At 36.9% G+C, this 22,314-nt stretch overlaps 1 protein-coding gene across 1 annotated transcript in view; it reads right to left on the bottom strand.

The window, feature by feature from the left end:
- The window catches only part of LOC310880977 (uncharacterized protein), a 1,343,899-nt gene that overhangs the window by 449,662 nt on the left and 871,923 nt on the right, over positions 1-22,314 (bottom strand). Inside the window, exon 31 of the mRNA XM_083797545.1 lies at positions 412-490. Coding sequence (XP_083653671.1) covers positions 412-490 — 79 coding nt within the window. The remainder of the gene's footprint in view (positions 1-411; positions 491-22,314) is intronic.

Raw genomic sequence — 22,314 nt, 5'->3', positions numbered from 1 at the left:
ATGGCATGTGCATATTTTGACAATCTAAATAGTAATTATTCAAAGTTTGATTCCTTACATCTTCTTCAGTTGTAATGTCCCCAGTTTATATACTAGAAGTTGCTACATCTTTTAGTTCTCATTTAGATAATTTTACAGAAGTTGACTGTGCCACACAAAAATACATTGGGTAGTTACCCTGGAACCCTGTTTTTTACTCTTAATAAGGAATGGAAAAAGGAATCTAAAGTCCACATATATCTGAGACTATTAGTATTCTGCTTACAACAAGATTTCAACAATATCTTACATTATTTTCTCTGAACAGTAGTAAAGATGTAACCAAACATAAGCTGATAGTATTCAGTGACTTATTCCCTTTGCTAGTTTCCTTGACCCTGTCAACTGATGTTTGGAAAATTATGAACATACCTTGTGGAGGAATCCAGAAGTGCAGACAAGCAAACCATCTTTAGCAAGATAGACGCTTTGGATGTCATCATCAGAAACACTGTAAAACAGTGTTGTTAAAAACACAGGTGATACTACTTAGAAAACGTGTTATTTTGTAGTGGGTTAACACCCGTCATTCCTGTCAGAGGAACCCTTATGCCTACTATCCACAGGTTGAAAAGGATATAGGGAAAATGTGCCTCAATTTCAACAGACATTTCAAGAGTAATTTAAGAAAACAGAATTGGTTAAATAAATATTGCTACTTCAAAGTAAGTTATTAAACATTTTATGTATTAATTAAATCATAAGGCAGAAATTTTCAGTAAGGCTTTATTTTATCCCTTGCCGTGTTTCTTTTCACCTCATGCTCTATCCCCTGCCCAAAAGACTATCAGCTTCTCCCCCATCCTACATACTATTTTCTTATAAATAGAAATTACTCTTTCTTAAAGAATTGACAAAATATTCCTGATACCTGCTAACTTTTAAGGTAGAATGTTTCTGTATTTGAGCCAGACGTGCTATATGTGACACACTACAGCTGGCAAGTGACGGGATTTTCAGATTAAAAAAATGGCAGTCTGCTCACTACTTTAAGCATAACTCTTAGACAAAATTAATTATATGCCTTTCTATCTTTACATCGTAACTTTTCTCTAATGTTCCTAGGTAGTAGCCTCAAGACCATTCTCAGTGTAAAAATACCAAATTGTGTGTTCAATTACAAGTGCAACATAAACCTTAAAAGCAGCAATATAATTATTGCCATAAGCTTATCTTTATGTCAGCTTAACATTTGCTAGGGAACAACTTAAGAGTTATTTTTAGGCATTTAAACAGGAGCACATCTGGCATGGGGTGTTCATTAATGAAGTGTGTTAAAACTGGTAAGACATTGCTGATATCGACAGAGGAAAGCACTGAGATTTTGGAACATTTGGCCTGGTATTTTTATGTGCTTCTTTGAATGCTAGATGTTAATAATGATGAATCAAAATCTGGCAGAATATTCTCTTTATAATACTAGCCATAACATTACAATCTTTCAAGGTGTCAACACAAATTTCTGTCTTCAAATTAAGTAAATTCAAGCATTTGGACATACTTCTAGAACAATATCTCATTCATAAACAGTATTTGGCATCATGTACAGTCACAAAGATAAATAACCCATTGCTAGACAATCTGATTTTAAAACCAATGCCTGCTAATCATATTAATTATACTTTCCATAATAATAGTTGTGTAAAACATGCAGCATAGGGTGTACAAAATATGGCATCAGCAAGCATCCTTTATTTTAAATTAGTTGGAAAAATGTTTGGTACATGGTAATTTTGATCTTTATAACCTGGAAGAGGTCTTTTTTATAATACACTTCCAGAGGAAGTCTTTAAATACTTCTTTCTAACTAAGCCTGCAAAGTTTAAAGCATGAATATTTGTTCTATAGCTATATTAGTTTCACTGCGAACTTTCACACTCTTTTATTCATATTCACCAGGATTTTGAAATAGTCATAATGCACCTTATTAAAATTGTACAATAATTGAGCAGAATGTGCCAAAGCCTGTACTTTGTATGCAGATTTGTTTTCCTGATATGCCATTTATTTCTTTTTCTAGTAACAGCAAATGTTTTCTGTATAAGAGCTCAGATAAAAAGATAAAATTCAAAAGAAATGCAATAAATAAATTAAGCAAAAATTAATTTGTGTAAAGCAAGATGATGGATTTTTGTAAAAATTAAATTTACGCTGAAGAATTAGATATTGGGTAAGCAAAAGAAGCTTTTTGAAACTATGTTGCTGATTTACTTCTTGTCATTACCTATTCCAGATTTCCTGTCTATCCTGAATAGCATGGAAATAAGTGACCACAGAACTCTTTCCTCACTGTTCACAATTTGCTGGACTAAAAGGAGAGTTTCCTCCACAAATTTATATGATGTGCAGACAGAATTTTTTACATTATTAGCTTGAGGCTTATTGGTATAGGAGCAAAATGAAACATGCCACTTTAGTGGAACTTTCCAGACATAAGCAAAAACACAGTATCAAATTTCCTGACAGAAAGTGGATCAAATTAAACAGTGGGTATGCTTTAGAACTTATTATAAAGATTATGAAATTATTTAGATATTTGAATACTCGGCATCATCCAGAAAATAGAACATAAAAGGTCAAAGTCTAGCTCTTAGACAAAACTGGGACAAATAATACCTACATCCTTCCTGGCAGATGGAAGGGTTACAGGACTTTATACCACTGAAAACATTTGAAAACAGGTTATATAACCTATTTATTACTTTTACATTTTCCACTACAGTAGGAAGGTGCGTATAAACCAACAAGACCTATTTCAGGTTTCGTACAGATATTCTATCTGTAAAGAAATAAGGGAAGCCTTATTTTTCTGATGCACTCAAAGAGAATTGCAGGAAAAGAAAATTGAGCTCTGTAGTAGCTACAGCCATGACTAGAAATTTCCTTTGGATATATACTTATTCCAAAAATAATGCTGGAAACAATTTATACACAATCTTCCTTTTCCACACAGAGAAATTACTCAAAGATGAAGGTCTCAAAATAATATATTCACAGCAAACAGTAGTAGTACTATGTTTCAAAGCATGAAATAATTCAACATGGACACCTAAGTATTTAACAGCACAGGGGTAAATAGCAGCAATCTTGCTGCCTTTTGCAAAAGCGGTGCACTCAAGTATAATGTCAGGCAAGGATTATACAAAGCACGTCTGGTCAGGGAAGTTCATTGTCTGCATGAGGTTGAATCACTACTCATTTCACATTAAATATATACACTAACCTTATTCTCCAGAGATAATTTCTTCAATTCTACCAACAGTCGTGATTTTTTTTATTTTTTTTTAAAGTTTAAGCTGTGACAAACATTTGCACATTATGAAGAGGAAAGGTAGATGGTGGATATACGCTGAGAGGAAGAAGGTGTGAGACACCAGAACAGCAGAAGTGATCTTTTTAATTTGCAAACGTCCACTAGAGGATGTTGCTTGAAATTCCTTAGTAACAGAAGGAAGTTATTTCAGGTCTCTGGAGAAAATTGCTTAATTCATTTACATGACATTTAGTGTCATATTCATCCTGAGGAATACACATTTAGTTGGAAGGGAATAATTTATGAAATGGTATAAAGTAATTCTCAACTTCCAGAGTCTTTGTACAGAAAAAAGCCTAAATCCTGCTAACACTCAGGCAGATAACATAGTAAGAACTGTGTTTTAGCTAATTGCAACAAAGATACTGGCTGGTTGACACTTCTGCATCCAGTCTTGAAGCTTTCTGACTGGAACTGATACTAACTTATGCTTGGCTGTACTGAGGGTGACATACTCTCAAGACGCTCTGGAAGAAAGCAGTAAGATTTCATGCCAGTAATAGGAGAGGATCACATTTATGAAGAAACTGACCTGAAAAGAAAAATCCAAATTCCTCATTAATAAAGTCTGTAGGATCAGTTGAATCATGTGGTCAATGGTGTTCCAGGCACAGGATCAAGGGCAGGTATGCAACAGTGATGTGTTTGAGTATTACCAACCACAGGACCGAGACACTTGAGGCAAAAGTAGTTTGCAGCACATGCCAGAATAATGCGTAAAACTAAGTTTGCAATGACTACGCTTCTTAACAGTCTAGATTTCATTACTGCATAAACACAAGACCAAAATGGCTATGCACGATGCTTGAAATATTAAGAAGGTAAGAATTAAAACCTTCTTTCTTAACAGAGATTTCTCTTGGGTAAAGCTTCTTTTAAATTGTTATTTTTTATTATCTATTTTTGAAGCTATTGTGAACTGCTGAGTACCTTGCCTTTTTGAAAACTTAATCACTCTTTTAAAGTTTCTAAACAGAAAAGGAGTGGTGTTTCAAGAATAAGTCAGATAGTTTAATGAACTGAACATCTTTAGAAACCTAACTGTAAGTTGTGCTGCTGCAGTGCAATCGGTAACATGGGCACAGCTTGTACAAAAGTTTGCTATGATTGATGTATGGCTTGATGACAAAGTAATCCTGTCTAACAGTTATCTACCACCAATAGAGGTGGTTCTGCCCTGTTCTTGAATTCTCTTGCCTTGCACTAGAACTAAAAAATGACTGACTCTGAAGTTAACTGCTTCAGTACAAGAAGTTGCGTGTGCAACTAGGGACTTCTGATCCCATTGCTCTATCACTGAAAGACCCATTACAGCCTGCAAAATATGCAGCCAGCACCTTAAAAATGCAACCAATATTGTTAAGATCTGAGAAGCCCTGTTTAGACAGAGAAGAAAAGACACCTTGTACTTCCAGACTCCTTATTCATTTGTTGAGGTTATGTAAGCCAGAGTGACTAAACTGGGTTTCCAGGAAAATAGCAGCTCCCTACAGATAGCCAAGTAAAACGACACTGTTATGAGTTCATATGCTACTAATAGAAACTTGTTTAAAGTTCTTTAGTACAGGAGGACCAAAAAAAAAAACACATTTGTAAACAATATAGCTTAAAACAAAACAAACAAGAAGAGCTTTCTGGCTACACACCAAGAAGATCTTTAGCTACATCACTTTCTGTGCACAAAGATAAAAAATAACTACCCTATAATGCAAAGCCAGAAACCAAGACTCATTCTATGAAACTTCTTTACTTAAAAAAATTTGAAAAAATGTGTCAGTGTGTACCTGAGATGAGCATTTCTCAGAAGTAGGGTTTCTTCTGCTATGGAAAGGGCTTTGCTCTTTCAAACAAGCTCCAACCATTAGTACCGTCTTCAGAAACCTTATATTTTCTTTCACATGCTCTAGCTGGAGTTGGGTTTGTGTGTGTAATCTTATAATAATAATGACGGTAACAGTATATAATTCAAACAATTAAGCTGTTGCAATGGGGGGAGTAGAATGTGTCTGTGTTAAATCATATTTGCAGTTTGGGTACTGTCCTGCATAATATATTTGAATGGTGCAATGTTTTGTCTGCCATAAATAGCAGCTTTTACTTTCTTAGCAATTCTACTATATCAGCCATGCACTAGGATAAACAACACACCATAAAAGAGCAGAAGGCACAGTTAAGATAGAATCATTATGCAAATAGGTTATGGCATGCTTTATATGAGAACAGCTTCCCTAAAGAGACCTAATGGGATGACTGACCTATAAAGCATTTAATTTGTTGTTAGCATTTCATTTAATTGTCTTTCAGTTCCTCTAGGAATAAAACTTTTAATTGTAAAAACTTCTAAATGACATAATAGTTGATTTCTCTGTCTGTAACTAACAGGCTCCTCTCACAGTAAAAATAGTTTGCTGTAATTCCAAACTGTACTCTTAAAATTTTGCTATAATTCTGGGGAAAAAAGTTAGGACATCAGACTTCAGTTGACAAAACTCTATTAAAAGAATGTTATTCTAGAAATGTTAATGAGAGTCATGTTGAAGAAAGACTATATATCTTGATATACAAGTATACAACAGATGATCAATTTTTCTTACTTTTGACCTTTGAGTGGTAGACTCAGGATCCATAGTCCTAGGAGAATTGATTATTGTTTGAAGGTTACATACAGTAGGGTATAAATAGAGTATATAAATAAATCTTCATTTTATTTGACTAGTGATTTAAAATTTCTACAAACACTCTATTGGTATCTAGTATTAATAATCAAGTCTAAGCAAAGGGGACTATATATATAAAACATTATGAAATGTATCGGTTATTTCAATAAAAACCTTGAGATGTGTTTACAAAGATAAACAGATTTTCTTCAGTGAGAGACCAATTTTATTTCTCCTAAGGCAGGCTGAAGGTACCTCTTACAATCTGATAAAGTACGAGGCCACTACTGTTGAGATTCTGGTTTTAAAATTTGTTCTTTTTGTGGATGAACAATGGGATGGCTGACATCATTTGAGTTTAAATTGCTATATTTTTCTGACTGGGTGAAAAATAATGGGATTTTTTCAGGAACATGAGGAAGGAGACTATTTTTTTCCAATGCGTCAGTAACTGATGCATTCAAGTGAACTGGAAATAGTTTCAGTTCCTCCCAATCTTCACAACAATGCTGTGGTTCATTTTCTGTATGAAGCTCTTCAGTATCTCCTGAGGACTTTCTTTCACATTTTGCATTTATCGAAATGTGTTCTGACACCTAGATATACTATATTCTGTGTGATGACCTAACCCTGTGCCTCTGAGTATGATTCGCAGTCCAGGTAAATATCCATACCTAGTTGGAAATGCTGCTGAAAATGACCTAGGAGTCCTGGTGAATAGCAAGATGACCAGAAGCTCAAAAAATGCCCTGCCAGCCATAACTGTCAACAGGATCTTCATTTGCATCAGAAAGAAAACAGCCCTCAGAAGATCATGGGGTGTGATTATTCCACTCCATTCAATAATTGTTAGGCCACAGATGGGATATGGAATGTTGCATGCGGTTTTGATCCCCCAGTTCCAAAGAGATTATAAAAATCAGAAAAGGTACATTAGAGACCCAACAAGACGATCAGATGTTTGAAGACATGTGAAGGAAGGAAGAATTTGGTTTGTTCATCCAAGAGAAGAGAAGGCTTGGGAATCATAGCCTTCCAGAACCTAAAAGGTAATTATAGAAATGACAGACCTACTCTTCACAAGGATGCATGCTGATGGGACAAGAGGCAATGGGCTCAAAATGCTTTAGCAAAAATATCCATCTGGAAATAAGAAAACAATTCTTCATTGCAAGAAACAAGAAACATCAACATGGGAATGTCCCCTGCTGGAAATATTCCAGCCTTAGTTTTACAGGAATAACCTTTCAACAGAAGGTCAGAGCCAACAGTCAAACCAAACCAAGATCAACTCCAACCTAGATTTTTCTGATTCTAGTCATAGAATCTACTAGTCTTCATAGGATGCTGTTATGAGTCTTCCACCTATTCAGATCTTTTAAAACTTAAAACTCTGCCTTAATTTCATAACTGTTTATCATGTTTATATATATATATATATATATTTATAACAGACACCTTTCTACAAACTGAACAAATGAGAACAGTTTAGTCATTAGTAACGAATATCTATAGGCCAGGTATGCTGATATTATAATTTATCCAATATGATGAAGAAAAGAACTGCCAACCAGCCGTGGACATGGGATGTCTGAAATTTTGTTCCTGCTCCGCAGAATATTAAATCTAAGCTTAACATGTTATGACCAACAACTTAACATCTAAGACCAACATAATAAAAACAAACAAAAACAACAACAAAAAAGAAACAGAAAGAGCCAAAGTAAGAGATTCCAATTCTAATCTCAAGAGAGGTGGGAAAAAAAAAAAAAAAGAATTTTTTTTTTCATTGTAAGGGCTCTTCCTAAATGTAAACTATAGAAAAAAATTAGTATTCAAGTAAAATTGAAAAACGCATTTTAGACAGGATAGAAATACACATGATCCTTACAGAAAGAAAGCTTTTATCATTCTGTTGGCATTCTTTACCAGGAAGCGGCAGAACTTAAGCATTTTCATTTAGATTCTTCCATCTTAACCTTTCTTCATGTCATTGCACCCTTAAGCAAAAGTGTATAATGTATATTATTTTATCCATTAATCTCCCATTTCTACTGTTACTACACCTCAGAATGATTCAGTGAATGATTCTGAATTTTGTCCAGCATACTGCACTCAATACGCAATTCAAAGCAAATAAAAACAAACAAACAAAAACTAAAACCCAGAAATATCTGCTACTGATTTTTCTCATCGAAACATTTTCTAAAAATTAAAAAAAATAATAAATTAATTAAACAAAAACTATTCATTTTCTGGAATTAACATACATCTCTGACAGCAATATAAAAACACAAACATTGCTATTTATAAACTAGTTTACAAGGTCAATTTAAGAAAGATAAGCTAATTTGAATTAAAAGGAAGAGACATTAAACTGATGATGAATAATCTGTTCCCAACTGTGGATGAAAAGGGCAGTAAAGTCACTTGGAGATGATACTAAAAGTAGTATCAGGCCTCAAAATATAACAGATGCAACTGCAAATTCTGGTAATACATCTGGATTCTAAGTGCTGAGGACAGAGTGATTCTTATAATCGTTTCGTTGGAAGTATATAATCAGAGAAGGAATCACAGTGTACATGGGGAACAGCTAGGATTCCGGGCTGAGGTGTGAGAGACAAAAAATGCATTGTTGCTTTTTCATAGTATTTTCATAGTTTTACTACAATTTTATGAAGCAGAGTATTTAGGATGGTTAATATTTAATTGCAAACCTGCCAAATTTCACTTGTGGCATTGTGAACATAATGGTTTAGTAAGCACTGAAGAGTAACCATTACTGATACCATTAACTGCTTTAAAATGAAATATTTTCTGTTCTTCCTATTCATAGAAAAGAAAAAACACAACACAAAAACAAAACCAACAACAACCAACAACAACAACAAAACAGTTGGCTAAACAAATCATGGAGAAAGTAGAAGAGATGTTTACAAAAATGCAGTTGTATCCAGTAAGAATGTGCTGAATCAATGCTATCCACACACCAATTTAATGTTAGTGAAGATAGCTTGTTCCCTAAAGTGTTTATAGTACAAAACCTTAAGTAATTCACAGTGGGACGAGTGGGAAATCATACTTGTTTAGCTTCTCTAATTCAGAAATTTTTCTTCAGAAATTACTAAACTGAGCTCTGCACAGATTAATGCTCCTAAACTGATTTATATTCTAGTCCCTTAGTAAAACATCTGTTAAGTTTCTTCATATCATATGTGTGTTAGGCAGACAGCCTTAGGGTTTTTAACTATAATAAATCCAAAGTTGATTTTCCAAACCTATTGCTACTACGGCAGATTTCCATTTCACACCAATTTCCTCTTAGATTTATGTCCTTTAAAACGTATTTGCCCTCTACTAATCAAGGATGTTTGGAAATCTCTGTGATTACTTTCCCCATGATCATCATCTCTACTGTCCCCTTGGTTAACACTACTTATTCCAACTGTCTCAGATACCTATAACACTGTGGAAAAAATATGTCCCAGTTTTACCAGAAAAAAATAGCACAATCCTAATTTCACTTCCACAGTTTTAAGTAAGTCACAGTTTTTAAGTTATTAACATGTTAGTTCTCTTTTGCTTGAGAAATGGAAAGCACAACTTTCCTGCCTTAGCACTGGTGAGGCTACACCTGGAGTACTGTGTCCTGTTCTGGGCTCCCCCGTACCACACAGAGGGCCACAAAGATTATCAAGGGACTGAAGCATCTCTTCTTTCTGCTGAAGACTCCCAGCTCTTTTGGCCTTCCCTCACAGGAGAAAAGGCTCAGAGGCAGATCTTATCAATGAATATAAACACCTGAATGAAGGTGCAGATGATGGAGCCAGGCTCTTTTAAGTGGTGCCCAGTGACAGGACAAGAGACAAACTGAAATATGGGAGGTTTCATCTGACCATCAGGAAACACTTCCTCACTGTGAGGTGACTGATGCGCAAAGGGATCATGCAGTCTGCCTCCTTAGAGATATTTACAAGCTGTCTGGACATGGTCCTGAGCAACCTGCTTGAGCAGGGCAGCTGGACCAGATGACCTCCAGAGGTCCCTTTCCAACTTAACCCTTCTGTGATTCTGCGATTCATGGTGAGATTGAGAACTGAGCCTCTTCCCAGGTCACTGTTTGAATTAGCTTAATTTATCTCTTGCTACTTGGGATTATACAACAAATTATTTCCATAGCTTGATATTTTAGCCTATAAATGATTTGTTAACTAGCTCTGTTAATTAGCTTTGGTTAACTAAAGTAAATATTCTAGGAACTTGCACTGTCTGTCAACAGCGTCCAAACTATATGGCATTTGTCTTTGTGAAGAAATAGACCTTGTATAGTAACTTTAAAAGTTCCTTCAGCTGTGTCTTGTTTAAATCACACAGGGGGTGGAGGTGGATAAAGACCACATTAATGGAAAAAAACAAACAAACAGAAACACAGTTTAGGCTGATATGGTCAGAATAACTGCTTAAGGAAAATATCAAATGACTTGGTAGGCTTTTACATTTAACTTTGCTAGCAAGGCATCAGATGAAATTAAGATGAAAACTCAGGCCTTAGGATGAATATCAGTACTTATAATGGGTTAAATTCTAAGGATAAATTTCTGTGGTTTTGAAGAAAACTCAGATCTGACTCTGAGCTATAGCCAATGTATGTAACACTATTAAGGGCCTGTAAAATGAATCACAAAATTTATTTTCTTTACTAAAAGGATGTTAAACGAAATGTTAACTTTCAGCCGTTTTCATATTAACTCAGTGTATGGAAGAACAATCAAAAAGCATATAGGAACAGGAACTTCATTGCTATATTTTGCTTTTAAGAAACGTGAAATAATAATAAAAGGGAAAATGTTAAAAAACATACACTACTTTCACAGAATCTTAGAAACACAAAGTTGGAAATGACCTACAAGATCATCTAGTCCAATCATTCTCCTGTCACCATCACTACCCACTGAGCTATTAAATCATAACTCGTAGCACCTTGTCCAGGCGTTTCTTGAACACTGCCAGGGATGGTGTCTCCACCACCTCCTTGGGCAGGCCATTCCAGTGCCTGACCACTCTTTGAGAGGAAAAGAAAAAAAATCCTGATATCTACAGTCTTAAGCTTAAAGGTTTAATAGATTTCCCTGTTTTTCTAAGAGTGATTTAAAATTTAAAGGACAGTGACAATTTTTTATTTTTTTTTTTAGTAAGGCTGAATTTTTTTTACCCTATGAATGCAGTTAATAGCATAAGTTAATACACAGAAACGCAAGACGAACATTTTGAAATTCAGTTATCTTTGAGCTGTAAATTCACAAGACTAAATTTTGGATTCCATTGTTAAGTATTCCCATATTTCAAGCAAAAAAAAAACACGCCCTCTTAGTACGTTTTTCAACACCTGCATTTATAACTATGGTGGTTTTACATAATTATTCTCCAGAAATGTTACAGTCCTGGCCTTTTGTCATCTGTGTATCTCGGCACTTCTGTTATTTGATGTGATTCTTTTATGTTGGTGTTATAATGCAGCAGGTTCACATCCTCCTGAAGTTGTATAAAAACGTTGATTTGAGCAGCGCTCACTATAATCACATTTCATCACTGCAGTACAATCTGACTTTTGACATCTTCATACTTGGCAAGGGAATGCAGCAAAACTTGTAAAGATTGTCAGCAATCTTGCCCATCATTCAGTACATAATTTGATTTTGAATTCACAGAAAAGCTCTTATGAACTGTTGCCACTGATGACTACTCTGCAGTAGGAGGTGAACCGGGATCATATTTATGTAGTTTAATCAGAAGTCACCAACTGATTGCAGTAAGCTGCAAGACACATTGCTTTGGACAGTATGCAAATTTTGCACGTGTGCTCCATCTCCAGGAGTCAGCACTTCTTGTCTCAGTAACACAGAAATTAATATGGTAATAATTAATATGGGAAAGCTACACTGGAAGAACAAAACAAAACAACAACATAAAAAAGAATTATACTTGACAGATAAAAAGAAAACAAGGAAAAAAATTAGAAGCTTCTAAATGTGACCTCTTCCGCCCTTTCTGTGGGATTGGACATTCTGATTACTTATATGCCACTACCTAAAAATGTAAAAGCTTTATTGGGATGAGGCTAGAATTGTGAAATATTAGCTGAGAAAATGACAATTTTCTTCATTGGTGATTTATTCTAGCTTCAGTTAATGTGTTTTCTTAAGCTTTTGGATAGTGTCATCTTCATTCTAAATTGCGAAGTTTCAGACATGCAGCTGTATTATTAAAATTTCCTTTTGATAGAATTAGACTATCATTACCAGGTAATGAGGAGAACGTTACTGACTTTGTGAGGAATTATGTCTTCCAGGATTTTAATCTATATTAAACTTTGGTCTGATTTAAAAGAATAAATTGTCTCTGAAGTCTACCGTTTCCTTGGTGAAAATTTTTATTCTTGTGTTATAATGCAAGTAGAAGAAGCATGGATAACATTTGAAACTTTTGTAAGATTACCTTCCAATGGTGTAATATATTAAGATCATACAAAAATTGAATGATGCTAAATGACTGGAGTAGAGAACCTGCAATTATGACTAAAGTGGGATTAAATAAAAAAGGTTAAGTAAAAGGATGACATGAGAGAATGGGGAAAAAAGGAAAGGAAAAATTTCACTGTACTTCTTTTCATAACTCATATATACAAGTTCTATTAGTCATAAATTTCTTTTATACAGATCACATATATAAATTTGTGCAACGTGGTGCTATGAAATTTCAGAGAGAATCAACTGAATGTGTTTTAAATGCCAAAAATTACTAGTAAGTAAACACACATGGACAGAAGGTAGAAATATTACAGTATTTTTGCTTGAGAAAATAACACTCTAGCTTCCATGGGGTTCATACACCTCTCAGAGATTCATATTCTATTTCTCTCACTCTCCATACTATATATAATATGCCTATGTATATATGTATGCACACACTAGTGGAAGTGCAAATGGAAATGTAATAGAACAAGTTTGAGGAATCTGACACAGATATGTACAGATTTGACTTTTTCTTTTCTTTTTTTCCCCTTCAAGGACAACTACTTAATTATCTGGAATTTGTAATAAAATGGAACAAGTACACTTTCACTAATTTGTAGAAAAGCCATAAGCCAACTGACTACATGAAGAACAAAACAAACTATTGCATGTCAAAAAAACCTCTCCAAAGAACTTCTTCCTGTTCAACCTTGCACCTGTTCAAAATGGATAGAGGTATGTGCAAATCTAAAAGTTTTGCAGATAGAAATGAGGGGAAAATGAAATCAATTATTTTTTACAGAACACTTTTTTTTTTTTAACATATAAATTAGATTTGAGTAAAGCAGTGGAGAGCTTTCAGAGCAGTCTGATCTGAAAACCACCAGTATCTTTAAAGAATGTCCATTCAATATTCAAGAAAGTCATTTAAATATTATATAGACTAATATTATTGACAGCAGACTGTCTTTGTAGAGAAGCTCCTGGGTTTACCTTTGAGAATGCTCACCACTGCATGTGCTCACCAACTTTGATTCCTGAAAAATTTCCGGAAGTTGAACTCTTTAAAGTACTGTTTTATTCTAGAGCAGTGTATTGCTTTTTTTTTGTTGTTGTTGTTTTGTTTTGTTTTAACAGTTTGTCAGGCCAGTGTTACCCTTTTGTAACTGAAGAGTAATTATGATCAGAGCCACCTAACTCTTTAAGGATCCATGTGTAGAATCACTCTTCATGGTGATGATTCTCTCTTGCATTGACATTATTTTATGATGATGTGTTACAATTTCAATCACAAAAGGTCAGAGCTGGCACTAAAAGAGCAGTGATTTATTATTCAGAGAAAGATTGCTTTGGAACCCATAAAGCATTCTGTACTAGTATTAAGTCAAAAGCTACAGTCAGAATAGTAGTAATACTACATACAGTCCAAAGGTATTTAAGTGCTGCCTCATCAGGAATTATAGTAATAATCCCATTTGTTTAGCAATTTAAAAACTACAGTTGTGTCCCTGTTTCTGTTTCTTGTCTGCTAATTAAAGACGTAAAATAATAACTAGATCAATTACAGTCATAGTTGGTGCCCACTTTTTTTTTTTTTTAATTTAATATGGGTGATTTAAGAAACCAGAGTAGATAAACCATGATAAACAAATCTTTTACAGAATAATAGCTCAATGGACATTCTAAGAAACATATTCATCTGTCTGGAAACATATACACTTACTGGGGACTCTAATTTTAAACCCCATCCTGTGAAACTGTGTGGCTATCCACAGCAGTGGGATAATCAAGAAGCAAGGTGTAGTCACAGTCACTGAAATAGCAGTAGGAAATGAGGTACCTCATCATTCTCTGTTAACGAGGAAAGAGGATTTGGAGACAGTGGGCTGTTGGCATGAGTAAGGACTCAAGGTCATTATCAAGACTTAACATTAATCTCTTTTGGAAGAATTTTTACATTATGAAGTGAGATGAGAAAAATAAAAAGTTCTTAATTGTTAGGATCTATGCCTAATTTGTCTACAGTTGAACATTTACTTGGACTTAACATTCCTCACAGCAGGCAAAAAGACTGCTAACACTAAAGTAGCTGGATGAAAATGTGTGCATCGCCTAGCTTCTTGAATGGATCCACAGAACACATACGCTTAAAAAATAATATGAAATGGTGGTTATATAGAGTACTGCTAGTACAGATGAAAGTTGTTATGTTCATCTCATCACAGCACAGCACCTACTGAAATATAAACAACGGTTTACCAATTTTTATCTTATTCTACCAATACAATAAATACTTCATTTAAACGGTACCAGTTTTGCTGAATACTTTGTTGAGTTGTAAACAGCAGTTTCCATCTCAAAATGTTTACCTTGGTAACAAATTTTTTTGGCTTATATGAACTGTTTAAAAACATTTTATGGTTCGAATCGAGTTTTCATCTTAATCTCTTGAACACCTTCAATTAATGTACCTTATTATTTCATACCATCCATTAAAATATTAATTTTTAATTCTCATCACCATCATTAAGACATTTCATAAATTCACATGCTCATCTTCAGCAGCAGTATTATCAAAGGTGGGTAGAAAAAGGGCCTTGAAATAATATCTTAAAATATCTTAAATCAGAAAATCAAACTTGAAAACATTTCAATTTGTACAAAATTCTATTTGAGGACCAAAAAGCCAGATTTATTGCTTCTTTATTCTTGAGGAGTGGGAAATCAGACAAGCAGACAGGGCTTCTCTGCAGTTATCTGGAGTCCGGAAAAACTGAGACCATGGAATAAGTCAAGATATGTTCTAAGATCTCTAAAAGATGAAGAGACATACATAGAGCAGAAAGGTCTGAAGAACAGGACAAGTTGAAGCAAACCAAACCTCTTTGAAATTAATACATTGCTATGAGGTTTCAACGTCAGAAACTAAGTTTAACCATCATTTTCAGTATGGAAAACCAAGTTACAGGAACCCCTTGTACTTCTATTTTTTTTCCCCTGATAAGTAATAGTTTCTGAATAGTTTGACTGTAGAAACATAATCATACGTCAAGGCACAACAAGGTAGTAAGTATTCCGTGAATAAAATATTGAGCATTTTTCTTAAGTCACAAACTACATCTGGGGCAAAACCAGAAATAGAATAGTTATACACCAAACCAAATAGTCAGATCATTGTCTTTTCTCTTGCTGGAGACATTTTTTGAAAAACAAAACAAAACCATGACATATAGTTTCTGTAATCAGTCACTATTTTCTCCTTTCTTTAAATGGAAATTCTGAAGTTTCTGTAACAGAATAAAGACTTTTGGTGAACTCCGAATGCAAAGGAGAAACAGTCAAGTTCACGATGCTGCAGAGCAAGGATTTTGTTCTGCTTGCAAGCAGAAGCTATACTATTCAAGAACCAAACAGTAGTGGTAGGAAATGCAAGAATACAGTAAATTTTAGTGGTTTAAATAATGTGTGACCTAATAATATACTGCTTTAAAATATTAAATTTTCAAATCATGAAGATTACTATTATACCTGATATATGAGAATGTTTCAGCAAATTCCATTACAAGTATAATGACAGCTGTTTCAGAACTGCTGATCTTGACAACTTTACTGAACTAGTTGTAAATCTGGAGAAAATGTACCCCAAAAAACATCTGGCTACATAAGGGAAAATCCACAAAATTGTTGAAAGGTACTTCAACAGATGCTAAAAGCTTCCTTTTACGATTAATATATGTATGCCAAAATATATATTACTCATAACATGTTGTAAAGACAAGGTAAGTAGGTTATGAATTCACATCTTACATTACAATACAGTATTTAGACGCATAGAATCAATCATAGAATGGCCTGGGTTGAAAAGGACCTTAAAGATTATCTGGTTTCAACCCCGCTGCTCTGGGGGTTGCCCAGGGTTGCCAACCACTAGAGCAGGCTGCCCAGAGCCGCATCCAGCCTGGCCTTGAATGCCTCCAGGGATGGGGCATCCACAACCTCTCTGGGCAACCTGTTCCAGCTCTTCACCACCCTCAGAGTGAAAAACTTTCTCCCAATTTCTAACCTAAATCTCCCCTGTCTTAGTTTAAAACCATTCCCTGTTGTCTTATCACTAACACATGTAAACAGGCATTCCCCCTCCTCCTTCCCCCTCCTGTTTATACGCTCCCTTCAAGGACTGGAAGGCCGCAGTGAGGTCTCCCCATAGCCTTTTCTTCTCCAAGCTAAACAAGCCCAGTTCCCTCAACCGTTCTTCAAAGGAGAGGTGCTCCAGCCCTCTGATCATCTTAGTGGCCGCCTCTGGACCCGTTCCAAGAGGTCCACATCCTTCTTGTGCTGGGGGCCCCACGCCTGCACACAGTATTCCAGGTGGGGTCTCACAAGAGCAGAGTAGAGGGGGACAATCACCTCCCTCTCCCTGCTGGCCACCCCTTTTTTAATGCAGCCCAGGACATGGTTAGCCTTCTGGGCTGCAAGCGCACACTGCTGGCTCATGTCCAGCTTCTCGTCCATCAGGACCCCCAAGTCCTTCTCCGCAGGGCTGCTCTCAAGGTCTTCTCCCACTCTATAAATACCTGGGATTGCCCCAGACCCAAGTGCAACACCTTGCACTTGGCCTTGTTGAACCTCATTAGGTTGCCATGGGCCCACTTCTCCGGCCTGTCCAGGTCCCTCTGGATGGCGTCCCTTCCCTCTATTGTATCAACTGCACCACTCAGCTTGGTGTCATCTGCAAACTTGCTGAGGCTGCACTCAACTCCGTTGTCTCGTTGTCTATGTTGTTGATAAAGATGTTTGTTACGCATACTGCATGCATTAGTGTAAATCCACCTCAGCTGGGCCACCTCCTGGGAGGGGGAAGCCCTAATACCCTCTTGATATTCGGTATCTAATACTCAGGTGTTTCCATACTAACCAACCTCTCACCAACCCTTGTGTCCTTCCTGCAAAAATGTTGTGTCATCCTAATCGTTCACCAAGATACAAGTCTGCAAGGTCTTGCTAGCACATTCCTCACCCACAAGAACTGGCACATTACATTCAGGTTCCTTTCTACTGACCCCTACCCCCCTTCATACCTTGTTTAAAGCTCTATCGATGAAGCCAACCCCCAACCTAAACCCCTCTTACGCTGGTGGAAAAAGCTATTCACGTCTGTTGTAAACAGGCTTGGTCTCATGTAAATTGACCCAAGGTCAAAAAACCCAAACACCTGCCAGTGACACTAGGCTCGGTGCCAAGTATTATTCTTCTGGCTCATCATGCTCACTTCAGCAGCACATACACTAAAATTTGAACAATACAGACAGGATTAGCATGGCCACTACGCAAGGATGACATGCAAATTCGTGAACTGTTCCATATTTTTTTCCATCTCTGGTGAGGCCGCACCTCGAGTACTGTGTTCAGTTTTGGGCCCCTCACTACAAGGACATCGAGGTGCTTGAGTAAGTCCAGAGAAGGGCAACGAAACTGGTCAGGGGTCTAGAGAACAAGTCTTACAAGGAGCAGCTGAGGGAGCTGAGATTGTTCAGCCTGGAGAAGAGGAGGCTCAGGGGCAACCTTATCGCTCTCTATAGGTACCTTAAAGGAGGCTTTAGCGAGGTGCGAATTGGTCTATTCTCCCAAGTGCCTGGTGACAGGATGAGGGGGAATGAGCTAAAGTTACACTAGGGGAGGTTTAGGTTGGATATTAGGAAGAACTTCTTTACCAAAAGATTTGTTAGGCATTGGAATAGGCTGCCCAGGGAAGTGGTTGAAAAGACATTTAGATGTAGAGCTTAGTGATATAGTTTAGTGGAGGACTTAGTGTTAGGTCAGAGGTTGGACTAGCTGATCTTGGAGGTCTCTTCCAATCTAGATGAACCCGTGATTCTGTGTCCAGTCCCTCATTATTTCCTATAATTGGAAGAATAGAGGAGAACACGACTTGTGCTCCCGAACCCTTGGCTAGTCTCCCCAAGGCTCTGAAGTCCTTCTTCATAGTACTTAGAGGAGTTCTTCCTATTTCATCACTGCCTACTTGAAACAACAGAAGAGGGTAGTAATTCTAGAGCCATACTAGCGAAGGAAGTTTCTTTCTTACATCCTTAACCTGGGCCCCCAGGAGGCACTAGACCTCCCTCTGTAGCGTGTCTGGTCTGCATATTGGGCCTTCCGCTCCCTTCAGTAGTTAGTCACCAATAACAACGGCCCATCTTTTATTCTTTACTGAGGAGGTTTTAATGCAGCGGGTAGCTTTGTTAGACTTCTCTGACACCTCCAAGTAGGAGGAACCATCACTATCACCATTGTCCAGTTGTCCTTGCACAGCAGTGTACCTGTTTTGCAGGGGCAGCTGGGGAGCTAGGGGAGTCACCGCGCGGGTGCACCTGCTACACTTGGAACACCTAGCAGGGACCTTTTACCATTGCTCTCTGTCCCCCAATTCATCACCATCGTTGTTAGGGGGAGGAGAGGAAAGGGGGTTCACCATAGCGGGAACTCGTCTGCCTGCTGTTCCCCAGCTATTAGCTGCTCCCAAGGCAGTAGGGACTGATGTGTTTCTCATGGAACCTCTGCCAGCTGCCTAAGCCTCAGGGCTGGTAGGGACTGGCTCAATCGATCTATCTCCCTCTCACTCTCCCTAATGCTCCTCAGCCTCTCCACCTCTTCTTTAGGGTCAACCGCAATACTGAGTAAATCATTCAGCTGATCACTGAACACAGGTGTTGTCTCTGTCACCCTGCACTACAAGAGCCAGGCTCTGGCACTCGCTGCAACCAGAGACCTGTGCACTTGCATGTTTGTGTGGGGCCCCTCTCTGGGTCTCCACACATTTCTTGACAACAGCCTCTTGCCGGGGTGCAACCATAGCAAACCAGCAGGCTTGCTAGTACTCTCCGCGGTATCTTTCTCGCCAAAATTCTAAGTTGTAAGAGACAGAGATCCCACAGCAGAGGAAGTAATGGAGGAGAGAATCCTCCCCACACTCCTCCCTGCTCCGCCTGAACTACCCCATGCAGGCTGCCTGCACGAACTTCCAAGCCGGTCCTGTCTGCGGCACTCCCTAGGGACTGCTTTTATACGGTTAGGGAGTGGCTGCCTCAGCGAGTGGCTGCAAAATGGCGGCAACGCCCGGTTTAAATGGCTCGCCGCTGCCGGCTCCGGCTACGCCTCGTCAGCCTCCCTCGCGAGGGCAGCCGTGTCCTGGCGGCTCCCTCTGGAGTGGCCTCGATGCCAGAAAAAAAGCCCTGCCCGCCTCGCTCCCCCACTCCGCTACAGAAAGCCTCTGCCCCCGAGCCGATCGCCTCAGCGTATGGCTGCAAAATGGCGGCGACGCCCTATTTAAACGGCTCGGCGCTGCCGGCTCCGCCTACGTCTCGTCAGCCTCCCGCGCGGGAACTGCCGGGCCCTGGCGGCTCCCTCGGCTGCCTCGAGTGGCCTCCAAGCCCGGAAAAGAAAAATTTGTACTTAATCTGCCTTGTTTCTAGCATGGTAGCATCAAAAATCCATCCAGCTTTATACATATGCCCAAAGCAGATAGATCAGAGGAAAAAAACATGTTCCAGATTTAGGAAATACGAACATCTAAAAGCAATATTTACTAAACTATGTATTCTTATCCAAAAAGTATTTATAAGTGTTAGAGTGGTAAAGACAAAACAGTCATCTAATCATCAGAATGTATGAAGCACATCACAAATCTTTCCAACAGCTGTTCTTTTACTGTACAAGTAATCTGTAAAAATGTCTGAATTTGTTTTCACTGTTTTGACTACCCACGAGTTTATTTTTCGTACTATTACAGCTATAAGTTTGTCGGAGAGTAGAAAGAGAGACTTAACAGGCTATTCTGAGGCCAAGAAGATCTGGACAGCTAAACCTACTATTAACCTACCAGTCCTTGGACAACATCATTATTCTCACTGAAATTAGGCTCAAACAAAAATGGATTTGGGAGGTGTATTTGGAATATTTTATTTGTGAAAACTTATAACTGCTTCATCAAAGTACTCATTTCTTCTCTTGTGCTTTTTATTTTTATGGCTAATATCCACTAGCCAAAATGTCCTTTGTAAGACATAATTTGGCCTGATTTTAGGCCAACACTATTATCCCTATATCCTTCTACCTTCAAGAAAACGATCTCTTTGAAATTTAATTCCATTTTACCTTTTTGATATCTGCTACGTTCTTGATAATCTGTTTTTACACATATATTGAAGAAACATTTCAATTTGCTGTTCCTTGTTTGCATTGCAGTTTAGATAGATTTTGAAGCCTTGACTTCAGATTCCAAAGCTCCTTCACTTTAAATCTCTTGGCACTTCAATCTTGTTGACATCACTAATTAGTTTCTGTAATTTTCTCAGTCTGCTGCTGTGGAATTAGAAACTTTAGTAACGTTACAACCTTTTTTTGTTTATCCTTTTATTTAATTGAAAAATTATCAATTCATGCTTATTTATTCCAAGGTTATCTTCTTTGACCTGCTAATAGCATACCCTCCTGTCGGTTCAGTGACTATCCAGTAAAGGAATCTAATGATTATTGCATCTGACAGTACGAAGTTTCTATCACTATTGGCAGCATTTGCTTCGGTTGATACGTGCAAATGTAACGTCTACAGTAATGAAACAGATCTTAGTAGAATTCTTGTCTCTATAACATTAACAATCTATTCAAATCTGTCCATGGAATTTAGAGCAGAGCAAAACAAAGACTTAGAGAATTTATTTTTTTTTTCCCCACAATCTTTCCCAAAGGGATTTTCTCATTTTGACCTCTGTTGTAGTCTTTTGTCTAAAACATGCCACACTGGAGTTCCATTGCCTCTCTTTCTTTGTTTTGAACCCACCTTCCTAAAAAGCAAATACTCTTCAATTTCTCTTTTCTAGTCACAATGGACCTTAAATGGTATTCTTATTATTTCCCAAATTATTTATTATTTTTTTTTAGACCAAGATGACTTGACATTAAAAAAAATCTGTACGGGACACATATTTCTGCAGAGAAATATGAATACATGTTATGGAATCTCATTTGGTGAAACTTGAGCTCTGACTATAATATTTAGTAGAGCATTCATACTGTGTTGATTGATGCGTATTTATAATATTTGTTAAGATATTGCCAAAAATGTTTAAACTGGAATCCAGGCTGAAAGGAAGTGCATTAATGTCTTGACATTAATGGCAAATGCTTTATAGAGTAAGGGATACATGTGCATGATAGTATATCATTTGCAGATGCCCCATAAATATATTTGAGACACCTTTATAAATATATATGAAACTTGAGAAAGTACAATTTAAATGAAATTATCTCTGCTTTTATGGTTCATTAACACAAAGAAAAACCAATCCTCCAAAACAGAGGTACTTTTTTTAAGCCTCATTTTAACTGGAATATTAATTATCTATCTTTAAAAATCCCATCTTCTATTCCACTTTTTTTTTTTTTTTAAGTTTCTGCTTTCAAAAGTGAAAATCCTTCTTTCTTCAGTCTGATATTCTGCTTCAGTATATATCATAATACATCTTTGTTATTTCTCAAATCCTTTTTCTTTATATTTGTATTCTATATACATTTGTGTTTTTTTTCTAGTCTTTTATTGGATTGAACAACACAGTCATTCTTCCAATATATCATATTTCATTTTATATATAAATGTTCTATAAGAAAGTAATTTTGATGATATTATTTAAAGCACGTTAATAGGGCAATGTTTATTACCATAATCTATATTGCATTTATTTTCTCTTGAAGATTTGAATCCAGATGGCAACTGACACAATATCGAAAAAAC

This window comes from Anser anser (genome assembly GCF_964211835.1).
Source record: "Anser anser genome assembly, chromosome: 13".
NCBI lineage: Eukaryota > Metazoa > Chordata > Aves > Anseriformes > Anatidae > Anser > Anser anser.
The sequence above is the reverse complement of the archived record's forward strand: the minus strand, read 5'-3'. Positions and strand labels throughout refer to the sequence as shown.